At 45.1% G+C, this 16,559-nt stretch overlaps 1 protein-coding gene across 4 annotated transcripts in view; it reads right to left on the bottom strand.

The window, feature by feature from the left end:
* Window positions 1-16,559, bottom strand: part of dennd2da (DENN/MADD domain containing 2Da) — a 216,380-nt gene that overhangs the window by 19,937 nt on the left and 179,884 nt on the right. For all 4 annotated transcript variants that reach the window (XM_072278510.1, XM_072278509.1, XM_072278508.1 and 1 more), the window contains 2 exons: window positions 16,463-16,547; window positions 5,790-6,026 (listed from right to left, as the gene is read on the bottom strand). In XM_072278510.1, coding sequence (XP_072134611.1) covers window positions 5,790-6,026; window positions 16,463-16,547 — 322 coding nt within the window. The remainder of the gene's footprint in view (window positions 1-5,789; window positions 6,027-16,462; window positions 16,548-16,559) is intronic.

Raw genomic sequence — 16,559 nt, 5'->3', positions numbered from 1 at the left:
AATAAGGTGCAGTTGTATAGCTTACATCTACAATTTGTTTCGTTAGGTCTACATTTGTGTCTGCTAATGTTTGATTTCAAATGGTTTATTAATGGAAAGGGTGTGGATCCCAAAACAATCTTAGCCCAAATAGCATTGTTTTTTCTCTCTCTCATCACAACTTTCTTGTAGCCTACGACTGTAAGTTAATACCAATCATAAAAATAATGCTTGCTAGGCAATCTTCTTCATAAGAAATGAAATTCGTAAAGTGAAACACTTTGTAGTTATAGCAGAGACTGAGACACATGAGGGCAGGTTGAAAAAATGAAGGCAACAAAAGCTGTGGGAGCACGCACGTGTGCACAACTGATCCGACCTGCATGAAGTTGCATTTTGCCCAATCCGTCCCGTGACCTAAAATGAGTTTGGCACCCTTGGCCTACGAGATGTCTTTTTAGAGCAGCTTCTGTTTGAGCTGACTTGGGGAAAGGCTATCTGAGATTGGGTGTTGTGTACTAACACAGATCTTATTAGGGAGCTTAATGTAGGAGGTAGTGATCATTATATGATTGAATTCATACTGCAGTTTGAGAGGGAGAAGCATAAGTTACTTGTATCAGTATCGCCTCAATAAAGGGAATTACAGAGGCATGAGAGAAGAGCTGACCCAGGTGGATTAGAGGAGGATACTGGCAGGGATGATGGCAGAGCAGAGATGGCTGAAGTTTCTGGGAATAGTTCACAAGGTGCATGATAGCTATGTCCCACAGAGGAAGTAGTTCTTAAATGCTAGGGGTAGGCAACCGTGGCTGACAAGGGAAGTTAAGGACTGCATAAAAACCAAGGAAAGGGCATCTAAGGTAACAAAAGTGAGTGGGAAGTTGGATGATTAGGAAGCTTTAAAAATCCAACAAAAGGCAACCAAAAAAAGCTATAAGAAGGGAAAAGTTGAAATATGAAGGCAGACTAGCCAATAATATAAAGCAGGATACCAGAAGTTTTTCAGTTATATACAGAGAAAAAGGGAGGTGAGAGATGATATTGGACCACTGGGAAATGATGCTGGTGAGGTAGTAATGGGGACAAAGAAATAGCAGATGAACAATGGGTACTTTGTACCTGTCTTCACTGTGGAAGAGACTAGCATTGTGCCAGAGGTCCATGAGTGTCATGGAGCAGGAGTGAGTGCCATTGCTATTATAAAGGGAAAAGTGTTAGGGAAGTTCAAAGGTCTTAAGGTGGATAAGTCACCTGGACCAGATGGACTATATCCCAGAGTCCTGAGAGAGGTTGCTCATGATTATTGGTCATGATCGTTTAAAAATCACTTGGTTCTGGCATGGTCCCTGAAGAATGGAAAATGGCAAATGTCACTTCACTCTTTAAGAAGGGAAGGAGGCAAAAGAAAGGAGGTTATGGGCCAGTTGGTTGGGAAAGTGTTGGAGGCTTTTATTAAGGATGAAGTTTTGGAGACTAATGATAAAATAAGTCAAAGTCAGCATAGTTTTTGTAAAAGGAAACAAATCTGTCAAGACTGTTTCAAGCAAGTAACAAATAGCGTCGACAAAGGAGAGGCAGTGGATGTAGTTAACTTGGATTTTCAGAAGCACTTGATAAGGTGCCACACATGAGGCTGCTTAACAAGATAAAATCCTATGGTATTACAGGAAAGGTACTGGCATGGATAGTGGAATAGTTGACAGACAGTAGGTAGTGAGTGGAAATAAAAAGGGCCTTTTTTGGTTGGCTATCAGTAACAATCAGGGGTCAGTATTGCAATCATTGCTTTTCACATTGTTTGTCAATGATTTGGATAATGGAATTTTGTGGCTTTTTGGTAAAGTTTGCAGATTATACGAAGATAGGTGGAGGGGTAGGTAGTGCTGAGGAAGCAATGCGATTGCAGCAGGACTTAGACAAATTGGAAGAATGGGCAAAAAAGTGTCAGATGGAATACAGTGCTGGGAAATGTATGATAATGCATTTTGGTAAAAGGAGCAGTAGTGCAGAATATTATCTAAATGAGGAGAAGGTTAATTTACAGGTTGAGTCTTTGGTAAAGAAGGAAGTGAAATGTTGGCATTTATTTTAAGGGGAATTGAATATAAAAATAAGGAGATAATGCAGAGCCTTTATAAGATACTAGTCAGGGCAGGCACACTTGCTGGGGGAATGCAGCAGGCCAGGCAGCATCTCTAGGAAGAAGTACAGTTGACGTTTCGGGCTGAGACCCTTTGTCAGGACTAACTGAAAGAAGAGCTAGTAAGAGATTTGAAAGTGTGAGGGGGAGGGGGAGATCCAAAATGATAGGACAAAACAGGAGGGGGAGGGATGAAGCCAAGAGCTGGACAATCTTCAACCCTCCTCCTCTTCATGGACAACCCGCTCTGGTCTTCTGCCTGATCTGGATCTCTTTATTGCTAACTGCCGACAGGACATCAACCGTATCGACTTCACCGCACCTTGCTCCCATTCCAACCTTACTATAAAACCCGCCGATAAGGGGGGCTGTTGTTGTAGTCTGGGATACTGACCTCTACCATGCCGAGACACAGGACAACTTGCGGATACCTCCTCTTATTTACCCCTCGATCATGACCCCACTAAGGAGCACCAGGCCGTTGTCTCCCACACCATCACGAACTTTATCCGCTCAGGGATCTCCCATCCGCTGCTACCAACCTTATAATTCCCACACCCCACTCTTCCCGTTTCTACCTCCTACCCAAGATCCACAAACCTGCCTGTCCTGGCGGACCCATTGTCTCAGCTTGCTCCTGCCCCACCGAACTCGTTTCTGCATACCTCGACACTGTTTTATCCCCCCTTGTTCAATCCCTTCCTACCTACGTTCGTGAAACTTCTCACGCTTTGAAATTTTTCGATGATTTTAAGTTCCCTGGCTCCCACTGCTTTATTTTCACCATGGAGGTCCAATCCCTATATACTTCCATCCCCCATCAGGAAGGTCTCAAAGCTCTCCACTTCTTTTTGGATTCTAGACCTAACCAGTTCCCCTCTACCACCACTCTGCTCCGTCTAGCAGAATTAGTCTTTACTCTTAATAATTTCTCCTTTGGTTCCTCCCACTTCCTCCAAACTAAAGGTGTAGCCATGGGCACCTGTATGGGTCCCAGTTATGCCTGCCTTTTTGTTGGCTTTGTGGAACAATCCATGTTCCAAACCTATACTGGTATCTGTCCCCCACTTTTCCTTTGCTACATCGACGACTACATTGGCGCTGCTTCCTGCACGCATGCTGAGCTCGTTGACTTCATTAACATTTCCTCCAACTTTCACCCTGCCCTCAAGTTTACCTGGTCCATTTCCAACACCTCCCTCCCCTTTCTAGATCTTTCTGTCTCTATCTCTGGAGACAGCTTATCTACTGATGTCTACTATAAGCCTACGGACTCTCACAGCTATCTGGACTATTCCTCTTTTCACCCTGTCTCTTGCAAAAATGCCATCCCTTTCTCGCAATTCCTCCGTCTCCGCCGCATCTGCTCTCAGGATGAGGCTTTTCATTCCAGGACGAAGGAGATGTCCTCCTTTTTTAAAGAAAGGGGCTTCTCTTCCTCCACCATCAACTCTGCTCTCAAACGCATCTCTACCATTTCACGCACATCTGCTCTCACCCCATCCTCCCACTACCCCACTAGGAATAGGGTTCCCCTGGTCCTCTGCTACCACCCCACCAGCCTCCGGGTCGAAAATATAATTCTCCATAACTTCCGCCACCTCCAACGGGATCCCACCACTAAGCACATCTTCTCGCCCCCCCCGCTTTCCGCAACTCCCTTGTCCATTCGTCCCTCCCATCCCTCCCCACCGATCTCCCTCCCGGCACTTATCCTTGCTACACATGCCCATACACTTTCTCCCTCACTTCCATTCAGGGCCCCAGACAGTCCTTCCAGGTGAGGCGACACTTCACCTGTGAGTCGGCTGGGGTAATATACTGTGTCCAGTGCTCCCGATGTGGCCTTCCATATATTCCACGTCCCATTCCCATTCTGATATGTCTATCCATGGCCTCCTCCACTGTCAAGATGAAGCCACACTCAGGTTGGAGGAACAACACCTTATATTCCGTCTAGGTAGCCTCCAACCTGATGGCATGAACATTGGCTTCTCTAACTTCCGTTAATGCCCCTCCTCCCCCTCGTACCCCATCCGTTATTTATTTATTTAATATATATATTCTTTTTCTCTCTCTCTCTCCTTTTTCTCCCTCTGTCCTCTCACTATACTCCTTGCCCATCCTCTGGGCTTCACCCCTCCCCCTTTCCTTCTCCCTAGGCCTCCTGTCCCATGATCCTCTCATATCCCTTTTGCCAATCAACTGTCCCCTTCCTGTCTTCTCCTATCATTTTGGATCTCCTCCTCCCCCTCCCACTTTCAAATCTCTTACTAGCTCTTCTTTCAGTTAGTCCTGTCGAAGGGTCTCTGCCGGAAACATTGACTGTACCTCTTCCTAGGGATGCTGCCTGGCCTACTGCGTTCCCCCAGCAACTTTTATGTGTGTTGCTTGGAGTGTTGTCAACAGTTTTGGGCCCCATAATTGAGGAAGGATGTTTTGTCATTGGACAGAGTGTAGAGGAGGTTCACAAGGATGATGCCAGGAATGAAAGGGTTAACATATGAGGAGCATTTGGCAGCTTTGGGCCTGTACTCACTGGAATTTAGAAGAATGCGGAAGGATCTCATTGAAACCTACTGAATGTTGAAAGGGCTAGATAGGGTAGATCTGGAGAGGATGTTTCCTCTGGTGGGGGCCTCCAGAACAGGCGGGCACAGCCTCAAAATTGAGGGTCAACCTTTTAGAACAGAAGTAAAGAGGAATTTTTTATCCAGAGAGTAGTGAATCTGTGGAATGCTCTGCCACAGACTGCAGTGGAGGCCAAGTCTGTGGGTATATTTAAGGCGGAAGTTGATTGTTTCCTGATTGGTTAGGGCATCAAAGGCTATGGTGAGAGGGCAGGTGTTTGGGGTTGAGTGGGATCCGGGATCAGCCATGATGGAGGGACGGAGCAGGCTCAAGGGGCTGAATGGCATAATTCTGCTCATATGCCTTATGGTCTTATGACCAGAGCTACACATAATATCTGTCAAGCAGGGTGCCGTGCACAATCCTAATTTGATGGAGACAGACGTGAGAGCACAGAGGAACATCTGGTGAAACTTCTGAAATGCCTGCTTCGCTGCTGCTGCTACTGTGTGATCCAGAATCTCCGGAGGGGAAGGCCCAGAGTCCTTGGCTTTGCTTGTTACTCGGCGGCTGGGGCGGGGTTGAAGCGCTCGGCAGAGGATGGTGCTCGGTGCTCGGTGTTGGAGGGCTGGTCGGAGGCTTGAAGTTTTCGGACGGATTCAGAGTCGGCTGCTTCCAATGGTGCTGCATCGGCAAGTTTGCGGCGCTCGGAGGTTTGTGGCAGGGAGAGCTTCTCCCTTCTGCTGTCTGCGTGAGATGATGGGGCTATTGGGACTTTGAGACATTTTTTTACCGTGCCCATGGTCTGCTCTTTATCAAATTGTGGTATTGCTTTGCACTGTTGTAACTATATGTTATAATTATGTGGTTTTGTCAGTTTTAGTCTTGGTTTGTCCTGTGTTTCTTGTGAAATCATTCTGGAGGAACATTGTATCATTTTTTAATGCGTGCATTTCTAAATGACAATAAACGAGGACTAAGTGTCCTCATAATCTAATCTAATCTAATACTCCAAATTAGGAACAACAATGACTTATGGAACTTCAACATAACATCCAAACCTGTACTCAGTTACCCAATAATTCTCCTGACTTACCTTCCTCAGAGAATGGGTGGCCCTGAAGGTCCTCAACAAACAATGAGAACATCTGGGTTGCCATGAACACTTTGAGAAACCTCCGTATGGACTTGGACGCGATGGATTTCCGGAAATCTTTCTCTTGGAAGACGGTGCAGTCCTTGTTTCGCTTGAGGTGTGCGGAATAGTGGCCAATGATTTTAACAAAAAAAAGCACAAAGGTGTTTGTCACCAAGTCATTCAACTCCTCACTCGCTGTTGGGAGACAAGTGCAGAGGCATGTCAATAGTATCACTCTGAAGTCAATGTCATCTGAAAGATCAGCTCCATCCTTACCCGCACATGCCCTAATTTACCAAGCCATTGGGTGCATTTAAGGCAGATATTGATTGGTAAGGGGGTGAAAGGGTATAAGAAGAAGGTGGGACAATGGAGTTGGGAAAATCAACCATGACTGAGTAGCAAGCAGACTAAATGGGCTTATGTCTTAACATAGAGAGAAGATAAGCAGCTGGATTAGAGAGCATGATATTATCAGGAAAGGTTGAGAGAGCTTTTCTCTTTGCAGTGAAGGAGGATGAGAAGTGACTTGTTTGTAATGTACCAGATGATAAGAGGCATAGACCGAGTGGACAACCAGAGACATTTCCCAGGGGTGGAAATGGCTAATACGTGGGGCATAATTTTAAGGTGATTGGTAAGGGGGAATGTCAGAAGTAAGTTTTTTTAAACAGAGTGGTTGGTGCATGGAATGTCCTGCCAGGGATGGTGGTAGAAGCAGATAGGTTAGGGACGCTTAAGAGACTGTCAGATAGATACATGGATGATAGAAAACTGGAGGGAATAGTTAGATTGATCTTGGAGTAGGACCATAAAAAATAGAAGGATTAAGCCATTCCACCTATTAAGTCTGCTCCACCATTCTATCATGGCTGATTTCTCAACCCCATTCTACTGCCTTTTTTCAGTAACCTTCGATGTCCAAACTAATCAAGGCTCCACCAACCTCCATTTTAAAATACTCAATGACTAGGCCTCCACAGCTGTCCATGGCAATGAATTCCACAGATTCACCACCCTCTGGCTAAAGAAATTCCTCTAAATGGATGTCCCTCTATTTTGAGGCTGTGCCCTCTGGTCCTAGACTCACCTACTATAGGAAACATCCTCTCCATGTTCACTCTATCTAGGTATTTCAATATTCACAAGAGATTCTATAGGTGCTGGAAATAAAGAGCAACACACACAAAATGATGGAGCAGCAGATCACAAAGCATCTATGGAAATGAATAGCAGCACACACAAAATGCTGGTGGAATGCAGCAGGCCAGTACAGTCGATGTTTCGGATCGAGACCCTTCGTCAGGACTAACAGATAAAAGAGATAGTAAGAGATTTGTAAGTGGGAGGGGGAGGGGGAGACCTGAAATGATAGGATAAGACAGGAGGGGGAGGGATGAAGCTAAGAGCTGGGAAGTTGATTGGCAAAAGGGATACAAGGCTGGAGAAGGGTGAGTATCATAGGATGGAAGGAGAAGTCTTCCTTTTTTAAAGAAAGGGGCTTCCCTTCCTCCAATATCAATTCTGCCCTCAAATGAATCTCTCCCATTTCACACACATCTGCTCTCACCTCATCCTCCCGCCACCCCACTGGGATAGGGTTCCTCTTTGCCTCACCTACCACCCCACCGGCCTCCATGTCCAACATGTAATTCTCCGTATCCCACCACAAAGCACATCTTTCCCTCCCCCAACTTTTTGCTTTCCGCAGGGATTGCTCCCTTGTCCATTCGTCCCCCCCATCCCTCCCCACCAATCTCCCTCCTGGCACTTATCCTTGTAAGCGGAACAAGTGCCCTTACACTTCCTCCCTCACCACCATTCAGGGCCTCAGACAGTCCTTCCAGGTGAGGTGACATTTCACCTGTGAGTCGGTTGGTGTGATATACTGTGTCCGGTGATCCCGATGCGGCCTTCTATATATTGACGAGACCCGACGCAGGCTGGGAGACTGCTTCACTGAACACCTACGCTCTGTCCGCCAGAGTAAGCAGGATCTCCCAGTGGCCACACATTTTAATTCCACGTCCCATTCCCATTCTGATATATCAATCCATGGCCTTCTCTACTGTCGAGATGAAGGCACACTCAGGTTAGAGAAACAACACCTTATATAACATCTGGGTAGCCTCCAACCTGATGGCATGAACATTGATTTCTGTAATTTCCGTTAATGCTCCTCCTCCCCTTTTTATCCCATCCTTAATTTAAAAAATTTTTTTTCTCTCTTTCCCTTTCACAATAACTCCTTGCCTGTTCTCCACCTTCCTCTGGTGCTCCCCTCCCCCTTTCTTTCTTCCAAAGCCTTCCGTCCTATGTATTGCAGCCTTGTATCCCCTTTGCCAATCAACTTCCCAGCTTTTAGCTTCGTCCCTCCCCCTCCTGACTTCTCCTATCATTTCAGGTCTCCCCCTCCCCCTCCCACTTTTAAATCTCTTACTATCTCTTTTTTCCGTTAGTTCTGATGAAGAGTCTCAACCTGAAACTTCGACTGTACTTCTCCCTATAGATGCTGCCTGGCCTGCTGCGTTCCACCAGCATTTTCTGTGTGTTGTTTGAATTTCCAGCATCTGCAGATTTTCTTGTGTTTGCGTATGGAAATGAATAAACAGTCGATGTTTTGGGCTGAGACCCTTCATCAGGACTGGAAATGAAGGGGAAGACACCAGAATAAGAAGGCGGGGGAAGGAGGACTAGCTAGAAGGTGATAGATGAAACCAGGTGGTTGGGAAAGGTAAAGGGCTTGAGGAGAAGGAATCTTATAGGAGAGGAGAGTTGACCATAGGAAAATGATAGGCAGGTGAGGTCTGAGTGGAGATGGAAGAGGAGGGAAGGGGGAGGGAAAAATACCAGAAGGAGAAATCAATGTTTATGCCATCAGGTTGGAGGCTACCTAGGGAGAATGTGAAGTGTTGCTCCTCCACCCTGAGAGTGGCCTCATCTTGGCACAAGTGGAGGCCATGGACCGACATGGCGGAATAGGAATGGGATAGCAATTAGAATGAATGGCCACTGGGAAATTCTGCTTTTGGGAGATGGAGCGATGGAGCGGAGGTGCTTGACAGAGCGGGCACCCAGTTTCTTCAGGTCTTACCAGGGTAGAGGAGGTCACACCATGAATGTTAAATACAATGTTGCCTCACCTGGAAGGACTGTTTGGGGCCCTGAATGCAGGTAAATGGGCAGGTGTAGCACTTCTATCACTTCCCCCTGTGGAAAGTGGGGAAGGTAAAGATGCTTACAAAAGGAAAAGCTTACAAAAGGTTCAGAGATCTAGGTAATGTTAGAGATCTAGAAGATTATAAGGCTACTAGAAAGGAGTTTAAGAAGGAAATTAGGAGAGCCAGACGAGGCCATGAGAAGGCCTTGGCGGGCAGGATTAAGCAAAACCCCAAGGCATTCTACAAGTATGTGAAGAGCAAGAGAATAAGACGTGAAAGAACAGAACCTATCAAGTGTGACAGTGGGAAAGTATGTATGGAACTGGAGAAAACAGCAGAGGTACTTAATGAATACTTTACTTCAGTATTCACTATGGAAAAGGATCTTGGTGATTGTAGTGATGACTTGCAGCAGACTGAAAAGCTTGAGCATGTAGATATTAAGGAAGAGGATGTGCTGGAGCTTTTGGAAAGCATCAAGTTGGATAAGTCGCTGGGACCAGATGAGATGTACCCCAGGCTACTGTGGGAGGCGAGGCAGGAGATTGCTGAGCCTCTGGTGATGATCTTTGCATCATCAATGGGGATGGGAGAGGTTCCGGAGGATTGGAGGGTTGCGGATTTTGTTCCTTTATTCAAGAAAGAGAGTAGAGATAGCCCAGGAAATTATAGACCAGTGAGTCTTACCTCAGTGAGGTAAGTTGATGGAGAAGATCCTGAGAGGCAGGATTTATGAACATTTGGAGAGGTATAATATGATTAGGAGTAGTCCGCATGGCTTTGTCAAGGGCAGGCTGTGCCTTCCGAGCCTGATTGAATTTTTTGAGGATGTGACCAAACACACTGATGAAGGTAGAGCAGTAGATGTACTGTATATGGATTTCAGCAAGACATTTGATAAGGTACCCCATGAAAGGCTTATTGAGAAAGTAAGGAGGCATGGGATCCAAGGGGACATTGCTTTGTGGATCCAGAACTGGCTTGCCCACAAAAGGTTGTAGACGGGTCATATTCTGCATGGAGGTCAGTCACCAGTGGAGTGCCTCAGGGATCTGTTCTGGGACCCTTGCTCTTCGTGATTTTTATAACTGACCTGGATGAGGAAGTGGAGGGATGGGTTCGTAAGTTTGCAGATGACACAAAGGTTGGAGGTGTTGTGGATAGTGTGGAGGGCTGTCAGGGGTTACAGCGGGACATTGATAGGATGCAAAACTGGGCTGAGAAGTGGCAGATGGAGTTCAACCCAGATAAGTGTGAAGTGGTTCATTTTGGTAGGTCAAATATGATGGCAGAATATAGTATTAATGGTAAAACTCTTGGCACTATGGAGGATCAGAGGGATCTTGGGGTCTGAGTCCATAGGATGCTCAAAGCAGCTGCGCAGGTTGACTCCGTGGTTAAGAAGGCATATGGTGTATTGGCCTTCATCAATCGTGGAATTGAATTTAGGAGCTAAGAGGTAATGTTGCAGCTATATAGCTTCTTCGGCAGTTGAATGGGGCATGACTGCGCAAGCGCGTGGAAGTCAGACTGTGAGGCAGCAGGAGTGTTTAAAAGCGAGAAGATTGTGAAGGTCAGTCATTCCTTCGGCAGTTGAATGGGGCACAACTGCACAAGCGCCTGAAAGTCGGACTGTGAGGCAGCGGGAGTGTTTAAAAGTGAGAAGATTAATGGAGTAGGTGATGTTGTAGCGGGCAACAGAGTAGGAAGGCTTTGGCTTGAGAGGCTTTAGCGAGCAGAGGCTGAGGAAGAGCTTCACTCCAAGTGAGGTAAGGCCAGGTAAGTTCCTTTAATAAATCTAATTACCTTAAGAGTAGGTAATGGAGGCAGCAGTTAGGGCAGTTGAGTGCTTCGTTTGCAGTATGTGGGAAGTTAGCGCAAGCACAATTGTCCCTGATGACTACACCTGTAAAAGGTGCATCCAGCTGCAGCTCCTGACAAACTAAGTTAGGTAACTGGAGCTGGAGCTGGATGAACTTTGGATCATTCCTGAGGCAGAGGCAGAAGTAGACAGGAGTTTCAGGAAGATAGTCACCCCTAAGAGTCAGGAGACAGGTAGCTGGGTGACTGTCAGGAGAGGGAAGAGGATTAGACGGAATAAGCAGAGCACCCCTGTGGCCGTTCCCACCAATAATAAGTACATCATTTTGGATACTGTTGATGGGGACGACCTATCAGGGACAAGTTGCAGTGGTTGCGTCTCTGGCACCGAGATGGGACCCTCAGCTCAGAAGGAAAGGAGGAAAAAGAGGAGAGCAGTAGTGATAGGGGATTTGATAGTAAGGGGGACAGTTAAGAGGTTATGTGGAAGAGATCGAGAATCCCGGATGGTCTGTTGCCTCCCTGGTGCGAAGGTTCATGATATCTCGGATCGAGTTCTCAATATTCTCAAGAGAGAGGGTGAGCAGCCAGATGTTGTAGTCTATGTAGGGACCAATGACGTGCGTAGGAAGAGTGAAGAGGTCCTGAAAGTTGAGTTTAGGGAGTTAGGCGCCAAGTTAAAGGACAGGACCTCCAGGATAGCAATCTCAGGATTGCTACCAGTGCTACGTGCAGGCGGCTTTAGAAATAGTAAGATAGCGCAGAGCAACACGTGGCTGAAGACATGGTGTAGGAGGGAGGGCTTCAGATTTATAGATAATTGGGCAGTTTTCCAGGGAAGGTGGGACCTGTTCCAGCAGGATGATTTACATCTGAACTGGAGGGGGACGAATATTCTTGCAGGTAGGTTTTAATACAGAGGCTCCAGTGTATTTAAACTAGATACAAGGGGGGAGGGGAACCAGAGTGTAGGAACAGATGTATGGGAGAAGGAAGAAAAAGAAAATAGTAAAGTTGTTTGCACCATTAGTGATAAACAGAGAGTAAGAGGTGGAAAATTTCTTAAATGCATTTATCTTAATGCGAGGAGAATTATAAGAAAAGTGGATGATCTTAGAGCATGGATTGATACCTGGAAATATGATGTTGTAGCTATTAGAGAAACATGGTTGCAGGAGGGGTGTGATTGGCAACTAAATATTCCTGGATTTCGTTGCTTCAGGTGTGATAGAATCAGAGGGATAAGGTGGGGAGGTGTTGCATTGCTTGTCAGAGAAAATATTACAGCGGTGCTCTGGCAGGATGATTAAAGGGCTTGTCTAGGGAGGCTATTTGGGTGGAATTGAGGAATGGGAAAGGCGTAGTAACACTTATAGGGGTGTATTATAGAGCAACTAATGGGGAGCGAGAAGTGGAGGAGCAAATTTGTAAGGAGATAGCAGATATTTGTAGTAAGCACAAGGTTGTGATTGTGGGAGATTTTAATTTTCCACACATAGACTGGGAAGCCCATACCGTAAAAGGGCTGGATGGTTTGGAGTTTGTAAAATGTGTGCAGGATAGCTTTTTGCAGCAATACATAGAAGTACCAATTAGAGAAGGAGCAGTGCTGAATCTCCTGTTAGGGAATGAGATAGGTCAGGTGACGGAGGTATGTGCTGGGGAGCACTTTGGGTCCAGTGATCACAATGCCATTAGTTTCAATATAATTATGGAGAAGGACAGGTCTGGACCCAGGGTTGAGATTTTTGATTGGAGAAAGGTTAACTTTGAGGAGATGTGAAAGGATTTAGAAGGAGTGGATTGGGACAATTTGTTTTATGGGAAGGATGTAATAGAGAAATGGAGGTCATTTAAAGGTGAAATTTTGAGGGTACAGAATCTTTATGTTCCTGTTAGTTTGAAAGGAATGGTTAAAAGTTTGAGAGAACCATGGTTTTCAAGGGATACTGGAAACTTGGTTCGGAAAAAGAGAGATATCTACAATAAATATAGGCAGCATGGAGTAAGTGAGGTGCTTGAGGAATATAAAGAATGTGAAAAGAATCTTAAGCAAGAAATTAGAAAAGCTAAAAGAAGATATGAGGTTGCTTTGGCAAGTAAGGTGAAAATAAATTCAAAGGGATTCTGCAGTTATATTAATAGCAAAAGGATAGGGAGGGATAAAATTGGTCCCTTAGAGAATCAGAGTGGACAGCTATATGTGGAACCAAAACAGATGGTGGATATTTTGAACAATTTCTTTTCTTCAGTATTCACTAAGGAGAAGGATATTGAATTGTATAAGGTAAGGGAAACAGGTAGGGAAGTTATGGAAACTATAATGATTAAAGACGAGGAAATACTGGCGCTTTTAACATAGAAACATAGAAAATATGTGCAGGAGTAGGCCATTCAGCCCTTCGAGCCTGCACCGCCATTCAGTATGATCATGGCTGATCATCCAACTCAGAACCCTGTACCAGCCTTCCCTCCATACCCCCTAATCTCTTTAGCCACAAGGGCCATAACTAACTCCCTCTTATATTCCCTTTTAAGGAATATAAAAGTGGATAAGTCTCCGGGTCCTGACAGGATATTCCCTAGGACCTTGAGAGAAATTAGTGTAGAAATAGCTGGGGCTCTGACAGAAATATTTCAAGTGTCATTAGAAATGGGGATGGTGCAGGAGGATTGGCGTATTGCTCATGTTGTTCCATTGTTTAAAGAGGGTTCTAAGAGTAAACCTAGCAATTATCGGCCTGTGAGTTTGACACCAGTGGTGGGTAAATTGATGGAAAGTATTCTTAGAGATGGTACATATGGATAGACAGGGTCTGAGTAGGAACAGTCAACATGGATTTGTGCGTGGAAGGTCATGTTTTACAAATCTTACTGAATTTTTTGAAGAAGTTACTAGGAAAGTTGACGAGGGTAAAGCGGTGGATGTTGTCTATATGGACTTCAGTAAGGCCTTTGACAAGGTTCCACATGGAAGGTTAGGAAGGTTCAATCGTTAGGTATTAATATTGAAGCAGTAAAATGGATTCAGCAGTGGCTGGGTGGGAGATGCCAGAGAGTAGTGGTGGATAACTATTTGTCAGATTGGAGGCCGGTGACTAGTGGTGTGCATCAGGGATCTGTACTGGGTCCAATGTTGTTTGTCATATATATTAATGATCTGGATGATGGGGTGGTAAATTGGATTAGTAATTATGCAGATGATACTAAGATAGGTGGCATTGTGGATAATGAAGTAGGTTTTCAAAGCTTGCAGAGAGATTTAAGTCAGTTAGAAGAGAGGGCTGAAAGATGGCAGATGGAGCTTAATGCTGATAAATGTGAGGTACTACATTTTGGTAGGACTAATCAAAATAGGACATACATGGTAAATGGTAGGGCATTGAAGAATGCAGTAGAACAGAAGGATCTAGGAATAATGGTGCATAGTTCCCTGAAGGTGGAATCTCATGTGGATAGGGTGGTGGAGAAAGCTTTTGGTATGCTGGCCTTTATAAATCAGAGCATCGAGTATAGGAGTTGGGATGTAATGTTAAAATTGTACAAGGCATTGGTAAGGCCAAATTTGGAGTATTGTGTACAGTTCTATGCACCGAATTATAGGAAAGGTGTCAACAAAATTGAGAGAGTACAGAGGAGATTTACTAGAATGTTACCTGGGTTTCATCTCATAGGTTACAGAGAAAGGTTGAACATGTTGGGTCTTTATTCTTTGGAGCATAGAAGGTTGAGGGGGGACTTAATAGAGGTATTTAAAATTATGAGGGGGATAGACAGAGTTGATGTGGATAGGCTTTTTCCATTGAGAGTAGGGGAGATTCAAATAAGAGGACATGAGTTGAGAGTTAGGGGGCAAAAGTTTAGGGGTAACATGAGGGGGAGCTTCTTTACTCAGAGAGTGGTAGCTGTGTGGAAAGAGCTTCCACCGGAAGTGGTAGAGGCAGGTTCGATATTGGCATTTAAAGTAAAATTGGATAGCTATATGGACAGGAAAGGAATGGAGGGTTATGGGCTGAGTGCAGGTTGGTGGGACTAGGTGAGAGTAAGCGTTTGGCATGGACTAGAAGGGCTGAGATGGCCCATTTTCGTGCTATAATTGTTATATGGTTATATAGGACCCTGGTCAGATCCCACTGGGAGTACTGTGCTCAGTTCTGGTCGCCTCACTACAGGAAGGATGTGGAAGCCACAGAAAGGGTGCAGAGGAGATTTACAAGGATGTTGCCTGGATTGGGGAGCATGCCTTATGAGAATAGGTTGAGTGAACTCGGCCTTTTCTTGGAGCGCCAGAGGATGACCTGATAGAGGTGTATAAGATGATGAGAGGCATTGATTGTGTGGATAGTCAGAGGCTTTTTCTCAGGGCTGAGATGGTTGCCACAAGAGGGCACAGGTTTAAGGTGCTGGGGAGTAGGTACAGAGGAGATGTCAGGGGTAAGTTTTCTGCTCAGAGAGTGGTGAGTGCGTGGAATGGGCTGCCGGCAACGGTGGTGGAGGCAGATACGATAAGGTCTTTTAAGAGACTTTTGGATAGGTACATGGAGCTCAGAAAAATAGAGGGCTATAGGTAAGCCTAGTAATTTCTAAGGTAGAGACATGTTTGGCCCAACTTTGTGGCCCGAAGGGCCTGTATTGTGCTGTAGGTTTTCTATGTTTTTATGTTTCTATGTGTTTGGTGGTAGGATCCCATTGAAGATGGCAGAAGTTGCAGGGAATGACATGTTGGTTGGGTAAGCTCATGTGTTTATAGTTTCAATATTCAATAGATAGGTTAAAGAGTTGGTACAACAATGTGGGCTGAAGAGTTTGTACAGTGCTGTATTGTTTAATGTTCTTGGAGAACTTTTAAAGATCTGACTCAGAGTGTTACTGAAAATCAGTTGAGACCAAGGCTGTGTGAGGCGGCATTGGAGGACTGTGCCACTAAACTCGAAGCATGATAGGATTGAAGCAATGAAAGAAGGCGTCAGCCTCCATGACTCATTCTACTTCAGAAGGAGGCAGAAAGTTTAGAAAAATGACAGCGAGGGAGTCTGCAGGGATTCCTGTGTACAGAAAGGGGAGTGAAAGGGAAGGAAAAAACATTCAGTAAACCTTAGTTCTGTGGGCTGAAATGCCTTGTTAATGAGAAAGGTCAGAGGAGCATGGCCAGACTGGTTCAACCAGACAGGAAAGCAACAGTAACTCAAATAATCATACATTACAACAGTGGCATCTCTGAATGTACAACACGTTGCACCTTGAAGTGAATGGGCTACAGCAGCTGAAGATCACAAACATACAGAAATACACTCAGTGGCCACTTCGTTAGGTGCAGGAGGTTTCTAATAAAGTGGCCAATGAGTGTAGATGTGGATTTGGAAAACCCCAAGGTGAAAAAGTTCTGCAGAAGGAGAGAATGAACAGGTTGAGAAGAAAAATCAACAGAAAGATCTCAAAATCTGCTACGTCAGGAAAACAGGTGACATGAGAAGATTAAAGAACTAACAAAAATGATTTCACCCTACAATTCTTTCTACAAGGAAGACACTAGCCAGATTTGGCTAAACATGGATCCTACTAGTAGAACAAATCCAAGTATTGCAGGACAATATCCATTGCTTGAGGATCTGATGATTTTAGAGAAGGGGTAGCAACCAGCCCTCTTACATTGGCATCTCTGCCTCTCATTCTGCAAAGTGTTCAGAAGTTCCTTGTAGAGCTTGTTGGGCAGAACCTCATGCTCATCTCCAACCTGCAGGGAGAG

The sequence above is a fragment of the Mobula birostris genome, chromosome 14 (assembly GCF_030028105.1).
Source record: "Mobula birostris isolate sMobBir1 chromosome 14, sMobBir1.hap1, whole genome shotgun sequence".
In the NCBI taxonomy this organism is placed as follows: Eukaryota; Metazoa; Chordata; class Chondrichthyes; order Myliobatiformes; family Myliobatidae; genus Mobula; species Mobula birostris.
The sequence above is the reverse complement of the archived record's forward strand: the minus strand, read 5'-3'. Positions and strand labels throughout refer to the sequence as shown.